General features: G+C 38.6%; 1 protein-coding gene across 1 annotated transcript in view; it reads right to left on the bottom strand.

Moving 5' to 3' along the window:
- The window catches only part of Dnah12 (dynein axonemal heavy chain 12), a 200,387-nt gene that overhangs the window by 115,327 nt on the left and 71,244 nt on the right, over window positions 1–13,816 (bottom strand). The window contains exons 21-29 of the mRNA XM_085828463.1: window positions 10,382–10,503; window positions 10,003–10,285; window positions 6,507–6,626; window positions 6,040–6,196; window positions 5,485–5,657; window positions 3,869–4,021; window positions 3,334–3,573; window positions 2,287–2,532; window positions 1,823–1,942 (exon numbers count right to left, since the gene is read on the bottom strand). Of these exons, the coding sequence (XP_085684589.1) occupies window positions 1,823–1,942; window positions 2,287–2,532; window positions 3,334–3,573; window positions 3,869–4,021; window positions 5,485–5,657; window positions 6,040–6,196; window positions 6,507–6,626; window positions 10,003–10,285; window positions 10,382–10,503 (1,614 nt within the window). The remainder of the gene's footprint in view (window positions 1–1,822; window positions 1,943–2,286; window positions 2,533–3,333; window positions 3,574–3,868; window positions 4,022–5,484; window positions 5,658–6,039; window positions 6,197–6,506; window positions 6,627–10,002; window positions 10,286–10,381; window positions 10,504–13,816) is intronic.

Here is a 13,816-nt window from a genome sequence, read left to right as displayed (position 1 = left end):
GCTGTTCTGTTCATAATGGCTAGAAACGGAAACAACCTAGTTGTCCCTAGACAGAGATGTCCCTCGACAGAAGAATGGATAAAGAAAATGGGGTACATTTACACAATGGAGTATTAATCAGACATTTTTAAAAGAATGAGATCATAAAATTCACAGGTAATAGATAAAACTAGAAAACCATCATCTTGAGTGAGGTATCCCAGACACAGAAAGACAATTACGGTACAGTATGATTTGCTTATATGTGGATGTTAGCTATTAAGTCAATGTTAAGTTGCTACCCACTTTAAAAAGCAAGCTATAAAATATTTTTATACAAATCTCAAGAAAGAATTTTGCCTTCAAACAACAAAAGAAACAAGGGGAAAAATGTGCAAAGACAATTAAAATAACATGAGTTACTCCATACATATCAATAATTAATTAAAATAACATGAGTTATACCTTACATATCAATAATTAATTAAAATAATGTGAGTCGCTCCTCATATCAATAATTAATTTGGGTCTGACTCAGGAGATATGGCCCCAGACATTCACCAGGCCGAACAACTTGACTTTAGTCCCTGAGAACCACGTGCTAGAAGGAGAGAACTGACTCCTGCAAGCTGCCCTTCATCTTCTACATGAGAGCTGTGGCATGCATGTGCGCATGTGCACACACATACACAAAAAAGTAATTTTTTAATTACTTTGAACATAAATGGATTGCACAATCCAATAAAAGGGCATCAAAGGACTGAACTGATTAAACAAACACAAAACCAGGCTGGAGAGATGGCTCAGCAGTTAAGAGTACTGACTGTTCTTTCAGAGGTCCTGAGTTCAAATCCCAGCAACCACATGGTGGCTCACAACCATCTGCAATGGGCATCCAATGCCCACTTCTGGTGTGTGCAACAGTGTATCCACATACATGAAATAAATACATAAATATTTAAAACAAACAAACAAACACAAGACCAAAGTATTTGCTGTCTGTTTCATCTTACAGAACATTCACAGAGCAAAACCAAATGGATGAGAAAGATACGCTGTGAAAATAAAAATAAACGAGCAGAGGTAGCTATACTCATTTATAAATAGTAAATAAATATTTATAAATAGTAAAAGGCTAAAAAGACAAAATAAGCTTTAAGTTGAAAACTATAAAAATATCAAAAATTAGAAAATAATAAAAAATAATAAAACATAGAAAGTCTTCAACAATGACAAAGAGGACAGATTTTCAAAAACAAAGCAAAGCAAAGCAAAACAAAACAAAACAAAACAAAACACCAAGGCAGTTGTAAAATTACACCCAGTACTGGGCACGTAATGAAATACTTAGGCTCTAAGGAAGGCACAACAGTGATAATAAATGGTGTCAGTAATCTCCTCTCATTATTTCCCAGACAATCCAAACATCAAATCAATTAAGAAAGAAACCTGAATTACACTTCAGTCCAAGTGAAGCTGGTCGATCTAAAATTCTTCCCAAATAGCAATAGAATACAGATTCTTAGGTATACAAGCTACAAACTAAACCTTAACAGATTCAAAATAAAATCATACCAAGTATCTTTTAATTTTTTCTATTTCAAATTTGATTGAAATTTTGCGTATTTTGATGGTCATAATCACAGGGGTTTTGCTAAATCTTTAAAAAGCTAATATCAATGCTTCACAAACTCTTCCAAATTTTTTTGAAAAATAAGGAATGACTGAAAAGTCCCCTCCAAGACCATCCACACAGAATAAGGTCCCCAATTTAATAACAGTTTATGAATAATTGAACCATTAGTTGAATTTTTTGTAGAGTAATTTTCATGGGTTCACTTACTTTGTAGTCGGCCTCAGGAAGCTTAACACCAGGAAATAAGTCACTAGTTATTCCATTAAATAAGGGTATGTCATGTGATAGAAACTTTGGTTCATTTACATCTTTAATTGATCGAAGAAGCTAAAAATCACAAAAAGAAGTGCAATTTAATTGCCTGTTCTTACATGTTTGTTGCGTGTGCACACACACCCACCCACACACACACGTGCTTAGTCAAAAGTCAAGTTTATTTTATATTGTTCCTAGAATGCCCACAATCAGAAGCTAACACTATGCTTATCAAACCTAAAGGCCTTTATACAAAGTATAAGGTACAATAAACAACCTAAAATTACCCTTTCAATTTTACCTGAAAGACCAAAAGCAACAACTCAGCTGCCTGTGTACAGCTCCTGGTTGATCTCACTAAAGAAATGATCTTTCCACGGAGGTTTTCACAACACACACAGGTAATTAATACTCACCAGTATGTCCTCATTTTCATTGGGGTATTTTAATTTTAGATTTCCAGCTGCCACTAACACCGCTTTCACTGCTCGCATTCCATAGTCATAATGAAACTGTGAGGACAGCTGCTCAGAGCACAGCCTGTAGGTCATCACTATCTTCACAGACAGAGGTTTTGCATTCAGAAATCCATAGGAGTAGAGGGAGATTTCTGCGATGAGGGCATAGTTTGGAACCATCATAGCTACTGTTCTGAAAAGAACCTGAGGCATATAATAAATGAGGTACATTACTTACATAAAAGAGACCATTTTCAAAGTGAAGCAGAAGCAGGATCAAAAGGGAGTGGATGTTCACAGTCAGCTATTGGATGTATCACAGGGCTCCCAATGGAGAAGCTAGAGAAAGTACCCAAGGAGCTAAAGGGATCTGCAACCCTATTGTTGGAACAACATGATGTACTAACCAGAACCCCGGAGCTCTTGTCTCTAGCTGCATATGTATCGAAAGATGACCTAGTCGACCATCAATGGAAAGAGAGGCCCATTGGACTTGCAAACTTTATATGCCCCAATATAGGGGAATGCCAGGGCCAAAAGAATGGGAATGGGTGGGTAGGGAAGTGGGGGGCGCTATGGGGGACTTTTGGGATAGCATTGGAAATGTAATTGAGGAAAATATGTAATAAAAATATTAAAAAATTAAAAAAAAAGATGTGAATAGCCATAGTTGAATGTTTTTATGTACTCGGTAGTTTGGGACTTCTAAAGACGCTTTTGAAAGCTGGGCACAGAAGCATAAATGTGGAATACTGGCTACTCAAGAGACTGATACCAGAGGATTACAAGTCCAACGCCAGCCTTTGCAATTTAGTGGAACGGTCTCAAGATTGTTTAATAAACTTAGCATTGGGCAGCAGTTCAGTGGTAGAGGGTTTGTTTCGTATGATGAGTCCAAGCCTCAGCATCACCAAACACACACATCCTTGGAGCTTTACCTTACACCACATGGGAAGGGGCAGAAGGAAATGAAGAACAAACAAACTCATACTCCCAAAAACTTACCTTGAGGTTGTCTGGCAATTCAGAACGTCCTGCATACCCAGGATTCATGGTAATAGCTACAAAACAGTTTGGATTGAGCCTTAGTTCTGTCCCTTCAAAAACAAACACTTCTAGTTTCTGCTGAATAGCTCTCTGAATGCAAAGAATCTGCTGCGCCACCACAGATAGCACTTCCAGTTCAATTCGGTTGAATTCATCAAAGCAAGCCCACGCACCCGAAGAAGCCAGTCCTTTAAAAAACTAAGGAGACGGGAGGCAAATGGTTACCTTTCTTTCTTCCTTCCTTCCTTCCTTCCTTTCTTTCTTTCCTTCCTTCCTTCCTTCCTTCCTTCCTTCCTTTCTTTTTTTAAAAGACATTTGACCTTCTAACTCAACATTAAAATTAAGCTTTATAAGCTCCAAGGATATCATCTTTACCACTAAAAGCAAAGCTCAAGTAGTACGTAAACTACAACCCAGTACTACTAGCACAGGAATTTGCCTCAGTGTGCCCAGGTAGACCTAGCTGGAAACCGGTGACATTTGACACTACTACCTTTCCCATTGCTAGGTAGTCGAGCCCGTCGGAGCAATTGAACACTACACACTGTACAGCCAGAGCTTTAGCCAGGTCCTTGGTGGTTTCCGTTTTTCCTGTGCCTGCTGGTCCTTCTGGAGCACCTCCAAGGTTTAAATAGAAGGCACCTATCTGGATTTAAAAAAAAAAACAGCTTGTGTGAAAAGAATCTATGATTAACTAAAACAACAAATAAACAAGCAAGCTAGATAGCCATTGGCCAAGTGAAGTTATTTGTATTTGTAGCTTCAAGGAAGCCAGGTTACATTGTTATCTTTCAGGATAGAACTTTATGACTATACAAATGGAAAGTCTAAAGGGTCTCCACAGCTAGTGAAATGTAACAAAATCTCCTTTGTTGTCTAATTCTTCATATGTACTAGTTGTCCCTTCAAGAACAGAGTCTATCTCTGAGGGAGTAAAACTAACTCTGGATGGTTTTCTTTAGAAAATAGATGTGGAGGTCTAGGTAGAAGATAAGAAGGACACTCTCCAGATAGGTAGGTGCAAAGAGGGTAAGCCCCTGGCACGGTGGTGCCGATGGGCCTAGATTCGGAAGACAAACAAATGTGTCATCTATGAGTTCTCTGGACTGTGTTCCTTACTCGGTATGTTCTCCATTTTCTGCATCCTCAGAGAACTGCTCTGTATTTGTCTTATGACTACCGTCTCTTTTCACTTTGTATTATAGTTGATATGCATTCTTCTTTTTCATTAATCAGAGTTTAAATTCAGCAGTGTATGAATTATTTCTCTAATAAATCATCTGCACAAGAACCCTTGCATCATCTGCTACTGGAGAACTCAACTTTACGCTCTAACCACTCGGCATTTAATGGGTTGCTGTTTCTTCATGCTCCTCCTGAATTCCCAGGTTGGGTTGGCAGATGCAGCAAATGAAAATGCACAGGGAAACTTAAATTTTAGACGAACAATGGATGATTTGTTAACAGTTTCCTTGTTTCCCTTACATTATTTAGATGACGTGCACACACACACACACACATCACAAACCATGTAATGATGCTTCAGTTAACAGTAGAGGATGCCAATATCATATGCCATACAACCTCTTCCTGTTGGCCATAAGCAACTAGTTTTGTGGAACATATAGTTTTGCAAATGCATATTTTTGGCATTTGCATGAGACACACTTTGCATGAGAATATATCTCTATCCTTAAGTGACATAAGACATTATGAATATATTTTTAATCACTTGAAATTTAGATTTAACTAGAGGTCCTAGATCTATCATTATTGTGGACTTTTGATAGTTGTACTTCTGTCTTCCTAGAGATAAGTTAATAAAGGAGGGGCCAAAGAGGTGGCAAAGAAGGTAAAGGTATTTGACACCAAACCTGACAACCTGAGTTTACTCCTCAGGTCTCATAAGATAGGAGAGAACAGACTCCTGAAAGTTGTTCTCTGACCTGGGCATAGGCAGCACCCCACTCTCACACATATACACACATAAATACTTGTAAAAATGTTTTAAATAAATGAGGGTAGTTTATATTAAATTTGGAGAAGAAAATAAATTATGAACCAAAAAAGTCAAATTCAATGTGTGAACAAAGTAACTTAAGTGCATACCAATGTTCTGTAACATCTGTCAGTTAAAGGCGTTATGACAAGTCGAGGTGAGTTACCAAGATACTCATAAGCGTATTTGACGTTGCAATTAATGATACGAACTCGAGCATTCTCATATTCCCAGTAATAACGAAGTTGAGCGAGCCACTGGAAATCTGTATCATGTGAGACACCTAAAAAGAATGAAATAAAATCATCAAGTGAATATAACTTGAAAAGTAATTTCTTATTATCACAGCAAATATTAAAGTGATTCATGTTTTCAAATTAAAGACAGGATCATTCAAGATCAGGTGAAGGTGGTGTTTGCCTTTAATCCCAGCAATCAGAGGCATCAGAGACAGGCAGATCCTGCGAGTTTGAGGGTAGCCTAGTCTACATAGCTACTTCCAGAACAGCCAGGGCCACTCAGAGAAACCCTGTCTCAAAAACAAATAAACAAAAAAAGAAAACAAAAGAGCATTCAAAAAAAATCCTGTTAAGAAAAAACTCATGTCTTGGTTTCTTAGACACTATCAATATTTTACATTTTGTAGTAAAGAAACGGTCACCTACCCATTTCAATCATGTCCATGACGACATCTCTAGCGTGGACATCAATTGTAACCAAAGCCCCCAGTGTGATCCTGGTCTGCTTAGACAACTTCCCTCTCACCAGCTCCACAATGTCATTTAGTTGATACTGGAGTTCCTTGTAGTACTTCTTTAATCCCTACAAAATAGCAGCAGATTAATCGACATTACACACACACACACACACACACACACACACACACACACACTCATGACTATGCCTAGAACATATATCTTACATATATACTTACTTATTTATGGAATAACTTTGACTTCATAATCTATTTCAAAATATAAGTTACAGAATGAATTTGTGTAAGCCTAGTAAAAATAACAAGCTTTCAAAAATGTTAATGCTACATATAGAAATTGCAAAGAACAGACAAGAAAACAAAGAAATATGGAACGAGAAAAAGAATGCTGCTGTTTAAAATCAAATGATGCTTTACCTCTGTTCCACCACTTATGATTTCCTGTGTCTCAGAAGTCCAGAACATTTGAGACACACAAAGAACAACCTGGCCAGGCCACTCTCTGACCCAGTCTTTTCTTGCAGACTCTGGATAAGCCTGAATAATTAAAATAAACTTCTTTTAAAAGTTTACAAGTTTAAAAGTTTACAAGAAAAAAAAGAGCTGTAAACATCTAAACATCTAACAATTTTTAAATTCTTTTGTTGGTTAGTTGCCAAAGTTTTTGATGAAAAATATAAATTATTTCTATTATTATAAGGAAAATATAAAAATTTCATTAAACCATTTGAAAAGTCATGCATAAGAAGGGTGAAGATTCTGAAATGGGTTAATGTTTAAGGATAGTTTATGAATGTACAAAGGCTTGAAAACAAGTCAAATATAATAGATATTGATGCTAAAGTTTAATTGAAAAGGAAACTTGCTGGTTAATGTTGTCAACTTGGCAGAGCCACTGGGAGACAGGCCTCTGGCATGACTATGGGGTATAACTTGATTAGGTTGATTCAAGAAGACCCATCTTAACTGCAGGTGGTATTCATTGGGCAGGTGACTCTGGTGTGTATAAAATGAAGAAAGCAAGCTAATCACTATGGCTGTAGTATTGGCCAGCTGCTTTTGGCTCTGGCTTTTGGCCCTTGCCACAGTGGGCTGTACATTGCACTGTGAACTAAAATAAACACTTCCTTCCTTAAGTTGCTTCGGTGAGGTTATTTATCATAGCAACTAAGACAGAGACCATATAATATACTGAAAAGCTGGGTTAGTAGTTAGAATGCCTATGCCACATATCCATAACCTTTCTAAAAACTTATATAATGAGGATATGATTACATTTATTAAATTATATACACCTGAACAATCTGTACATTTGAACTTGAAATATGTTTCTTTCTGCTACTAATACTTTCATGTTTCAAAGCTTTAAGTGTATTTTGGAAGGAAGACTTAGTAGTTAAAAAGTAGCTTGCCTTGATAACAAATGTTAACAGCAAATACAAATTATAAATTAAAAAACTCTATAGAATGAAATTTCAAGTTGATGCTAACGGAAATTATTCTTTAAAAATAATTCATTAAATACAAGAATATATATTACTTCTAAAATGTTTCTTATTAAAATACTTATAGCCACATTCAAATAACAAAGTAACATAAGTGGTAAGGAAAAGCAGCGATTGTCAGATGTGTGGTAAGTACATTTTCTATGCCAATGAAGGTTTTACCTCATGGACAATGTTGGTGCTTTCCTGTGTGTTTTTAGTTTGTTTGGAATCATAGAGAAAAGACCAAAAAAAAAAAAAAATTCAATTGCAAAAACAATGACGCTGCAGAAAAACCATCTCAAGAAAGTGAGCTCTGGGCTAGAGAGGTTGCTCAGTGGTGAAGAGAGTGTAACACTCACTCTTCCAGAGGACCAAAGTTCAGTTCCCAGCACCCATGTCTGGCAGCTCCTAACTGGCAGTAACTCCAGTTCCAGAGGGAGGTGATACCTCTGGCCTCCATGGGCACATACTCTCACACAGAGATACAAAAATACTACATATAATTAAAATAATAATAATTTTGAAAGAGAAGCTTCATAGGGCCCTTTAAGAGAAGGCATCTCACTCATTCCGTGACTTCCTGAAAATCGGCTGCAAGGGCTTATCAAGCTACTCTCACGGCACAGCTGCTCCTCTGTGCCGGTAAAGGCTGAGCAAGGTAACACATACATCTCAATATTACAATATTTTGATTAGCATTAAGTGAGGTCCATAAAAGTATCCAGGTGCTATATTTCCTTCCATTTATAACGTACCCATGCATGTTCATCTCATTTAGAGTTCTAAAGTAATTAAATCTCAAAAGCAACAAATGAACTAGATAATTTATTTAGCGTCATATTTGAGAGGGTCTGACCTATAGATCAGCAAATATTAACGCACATGGCTGTTTGCATACTAAAAATATATAAGTAACACTGCAGCATTCTATTTGTTGGGTTTTTTAAAAAAGGTTTGATTTACTTATTGTGGGGATGGGGATATATGCCAAAGAGCAGGTGTGAAGATCAATAGGCAACACATGGGAATCAGCCCCCCTTTCCATCATATGGATTTTAAAGATGCAACTCAGACTGTCAGACTTGGCAGTAAGAACCTTTACCTGGTTAGACATATCTATGGTTTTCTTGTTTGTTTTGTTTCCTTTTGTTAAGACAGGGTTACTTTGTAGCCCAAGCTGAACTGAAACTGTGTAACCCAGGTTGGCCTCAAACATTGGCAGCACATCTTCCTCAGTTTCTCCAGTGCTGACATTGTAGCCTTGAGCTACTTACTATGTCTTGTACATTTCAATTTTGAAATTTACAAAATAAAATTTTGATCTTTACCACCTCCAAAGACCTACTTCTCTTCTCTCATTCCCTTAGAGTAAATCTCACCTATATATGCTCATGTCAAAAATACTAAAGTAGTTCTTAAGACCTTCTCCCTTCTCCCCCTTTTACTGGAAAATCAATTTAAGACCTGTTAAAATTGGATGCAATTATATTTCTCTGAATAATGTCTGAATTCCTGCATGTCTCTGCCCCTTGTCTAGTGTCAGCCCATACATTTATCTTCTAGGCTAATGCAGAGTTTCCTAATTTCTCTTCCTGTTTTGATAATCTACTAATCCATTCTTTATACCATAGTCCTAGTGGTATAAAAATATAAACCAGATTATGACTTCCCCAATTAAAATACTCTTAACCTTCCTGTGTGAACAAAGCGACTTCCTGGGCATCTTCCTTTCCACCTCCCTAGATCTTCATTCTCTATTACGTTTGCTCTACTGCAGACTCAGAGGTCTTCTGGTGGTTTCTCACAATCCTTCAACCTTTTTGTGTCTTGGGCCTTTACACAGGGTACCAATATGTCCACTCTTTTTTTTTCTTTATATATTTTTTAAATTTTTTTATTTATTTATCATTTTATTTGTTTACATTTCAAATGATATCCCCCTTCCCAGTTTTCCTTCCACAAACCCCCTATCCAACCACCCCTCCCCTTTACCTTTATGAGGGTGCTTCCCCACCCACCCACTTCCATCTCACTGACCTAGCATTTCTCTACGCTGGGGCATCAAGCCTCCACAGGACCAAGGGCCTCTCTCATAAGGCCATCCTCTGTTACATATGTAACTGGAGCCATGGGTCCCTCCTCTTTATCTAGTTATTTTCTCTTTCTCTTTAATATCTTAAACTCAGGCTAACTTCCTTTGTGAGCCTATCCCTGGACCCTCTCCCATCCTAAACAGATATACTTTATTATTCTCTCTAATGATACATTTTCCTCTTATACCAGTATTGTTGTGTGTGTTATGATGTGTATTATTCTCATCAATTCTTACTAGTAATGTTAGAAATACAGAGAAAAAAATAATGCTCGACAAACAAACAACAGTCTTTTTAGAATATAAATTATCCATCTAATCCTAGGAAACATACCAGTCTGGAGGCAGCAATCACATCACGAATGCTTCTGAGCATTAGGTCTTCTACTTGAATGAGCCATTTCTCTACAGCGCCCCTCGCTGCAGACGTGGAGATCACTGCAATCAGCTCCACTCGCTCACCCTCAGAGCTATACATGGCTTTAATATCCAGATTAGCCAGGAACTCCAACTTAGCAATGCCCTCAAAGCATTTTTTTAAGTGTGGCTGAACTCTGAGTGGATCTTTGGTCTCTGACAAAATCTCTAGCATTTCATCATTAGATAAAAAGAAAAAGCTAGAAAAGAAACATAGGAATAAAACACCCTTAGTGGCAACTCATCACACAACAGAAGATGTGTTCGGTAATAGCACTGTTGATCATCTACCATACCGGGGGAAGAAAAGACGCTTCTTCTCAAGGTACGCATTCAGTCCTTTCATGATTTTCTCCAAAAGGTCATTGCAATTCTGTAGTTTTTCCAACAAGCCTGTTAAAGAAGTAGCAGCAAGCACCTAAAAGACACAGTTCATATGAGACATACTCATGTGCTTGACATAAGACATAAGCACTAATGTACATATGCAAAATGTTAACTTTTTTGAAACTTTATGAAATCGGTAGTGAAATATACCCTCCCCTTTGTGGTCTCCCTTCCCCCAGCCTGGAACCTGCTTGCTCAAGGGTGGAGCTACCTGCTCATTCATCCTGCCACGCCTACTGCTGGAACCTGCCTTTGCTGCCTGGAGGCACACACGTGTTCGTCCTGCTACTGGACCCTGAGTTACTTGGCGGGAAATTGGGTTCCCTCCCCCTTCCTTTATAACTGAGTGTCTGAAAATAGTAAAATTGAGCTTTGATCAGAATGTTGTCTTAGCTCCATTCATTCTTCCGCCCCGTCTAGATTCCTCTCTTTTCAGCTTGAACTGCCATTCTCAGTTGAACCGTTCGTGTTGTGGACTGCGGGCAGGCCGCAACAGTTGGCGCCAGAACTGGGACCTGAAGAATGGCAGAGGGATGCTAAGAGAAACCACTGCTGTGTGGAGCTCCACAAGAAAGGAAAGGATCTTCGTATCGGAGCATCGGAGCAACAGACAGGTACACATGCTAGCGCTAGCCTAAAATTTCAGTTTTGTAAAGTGTTGCTGAGGATGCGGTAGGATACGAATCAATTTTGAATCAGTGCTGACCCAACACTGTTTCTGCTTGGGGTCAGCAGCTCGTTAATCGGAACTAGATACGGAGACAGGCGGTGTGCCGCAGCTTTTTAGAAAGCTGCTTAGGTGGAAGAAGGAAGGGTTTAAAGTCATGGATCAGGCGGTTGTTTTTAGTTTTCAGGAGTTGTTTCAGGCCAGAGGAGTAAGGCTTGAAGTACAATTAGTAAGAAATTTTTTAGATACGATAGATAGCTGTTGTCCATGGTTCAAGAAAGAAGAAATGATAGATTGTGGAACCTGGGAGAAAGTTGGTGAGGCCCTGAATATCGCTCAGACAGATAATTTTACCCTAGGTCTCTGGGCGCTTGTAAATGATGCTATAAAAGATGCAACTTTTCCAGGGCTAAATTGCCCTCAGGCGGAGCTTGTGGTATCTCAGGAGGAGTGCCTATTAGAAAAGGCCTCCTCAGAAAAAGATCACTAAGGAGCAAGCAAGAATGATTGTAAAACAATGTCCTAAATGTATTACATTATCTCCAGTGCCACATCTAGGAGTCAATCCTAGAGGCCTTATGCCTAATCATATTTGGCAAATGGATATAACTCATTATGCAGAATTTGGAAAACTAAAATATATACATGTTTGCATTGATACCTGTTCAGGATTTCTCTTTGCTTCTCTGCATACAGGGGAGGCTTCAAAAAACGTAATTGATCATTGCCTACAAGCCTTTAATACCATGGGATTGCCTAAGCTTATTAAGACAGATAACAGGCCATCTTATTCTAGTAAAAACTTTATTGCATTCTGTAAAGAATTCGGTATCAAACATAAAACTGGAATTCCTTACAACCCCATGGGACAAGGAATAGTTGAACGTGCTCATAGCACCTTAAAGAATTGGCTTTTTAAAACAAAAGAGGGGCATCTATATCCCCCAAGGTCACCAAAGGCTCATCTTGCCTTCACCTTATTTGTCCTAAACTTTTTGCAAACTGACATTAAAAGTCAGTCTGCAGCGGAACGCCACTGGCACCCAGTTACTTCTAATTCTTATGCATTGGTAAAATGGAAGGACGCCCTGACTAATGAATGGAAGGGTCCGGATCCAGTTCTAATCTGGGGAAGAGGCTCGGTTTGTGTTTTTTCAAGAGATGAAGATGGAGCATGGTGGCTACCAGAGAGATTAATTCGTCAGGTAAACACAGATCCTGTCTCTTCTCGTAAGTATCATTCTAAAGACTAAAATTCCTCTTGTGCTTAGAATTCAGCTGGGAGTGGAAGCTCCCAGAAACTGTTTTCCTCTGAGCCAATTCCCCTACAGGAGGCCGGAGATTAGCTTTAGTTTTACAATTTGCATCTAAATAAACTACCTTGACTTCTCCAAACAGAAAATTTACAGTGCTACTCTCTCATTGTTTAGATTTCTTTCTTTTCTCAAGCAGGTCAATCTACATTCTCCGGTTCTCCGCCCCTAAGAGCAAACAGGTGGTACTGCTAATCTCCCTTCCAAGGACATCCCAGCACGTGGCTTTCAGCCTGAGATAGGATTTAGATTTACCAGGAGAGCTAGGGAAGTAAAAATTTCATATATTTACAGAGATTAGTTCTTATTTTGATAGAGATGGGCTTAGTCCCTTAGCTGGCCTCTGGCTTTTCACCCTTGCTGTTACTGCAAGGTGTCCTTGGTTCCTCAGGCTAGGGAATAACAGGGATGAAGAGGAAAGACTTCCAGCTCCTATTTTAACCACAGTTAGTGATGTTAATACTGACATAATTCTTGTCTAGGCCTTGCTAAATCTGAGGTTGACAAGTCTCATATAGAGACCGCGCATAGCTCAGAATTGCGATACTGATTCATAATCATATGAATACAGTATGGGTACCGCTTGGCGCAGGAGATTACTGCGGAGGGAAGGTCCAGCTTGACCGTTTCTGAGTTCCCTGTGCGACACACCTGATTTGAAGGAGGTTGGTATCTGACTCCAGCTAAAAACCAAAAATACCTAAGGCTCTGCCTCCCCTCCCCAAAAGATACCAAGAGCCACAGATGTGAGTTGTTATAATGCTCACGGGAGGAATCAGGTCAATGTCCACCCAAGTCAAGGTTAAAGGCCCACTCATCTATGGATGAGAAAATCATTTGATCACCTCTGTTAAGCATTGCCTATTTAAACTTAATTAATAGGGGGGAGAGAGGTTGGAGACCTTACTGTCGAAAGGGCAAGCCCTTCACTGCCTCCCACCCAAATAAAAAAGCCAACTGGCCTTGTACTAAAGAGCTGGTCTTACCCCTTCTCCCTGTTTTCCCCGCCTGTCATCAAAAATTGCGGAGGAATATCAGCTCAGTGTTATTCTAAATTTGTTTAGTTAAACTCAGCCAGGGTTCCAACGCCCTACTTAAAATGCAAACAGGTAGTTACCTATTCAGCACTAATTAGCATTATAAAGTCAGAGCCTATTCTGTTAGTGGTTTACTAGGATAATAAAGACAGTCTTAGCCAAATACAGTTTACCATTAGAAAAGTTAGGGAATCCCATGGAAACAGGTTTTTTCTTTAGCCCTAAGAACTCAGGCAGAACTATTGAACATAAATAATTTTTCTGCCTCAGGCCAGCCTCTTTTTTTGTCTTTTTTGTTTGTTTTGTTAACTAATGGGAGGAGATGTG

The sequence above is a fragment of the Mus caroli genome, unplaced genomic scaffold, assembly GCF_978045245.1.
Source record: "Mus caroli unplaced genomic scaffold, Mus_caroli_1 scaffold_12, whole genome shotgun sequence".
Lineage (NCBI taxonomy): Eukaryota > Metazoa > Chordata > Mammalia > Rodentia > Muridae > Mus > Mus caroli.
The sequence above is the reverse complement of the archived record's forward strand: the minus strand, read 5'-3'. Positions and strand labels throughout refer to the sequence as shown.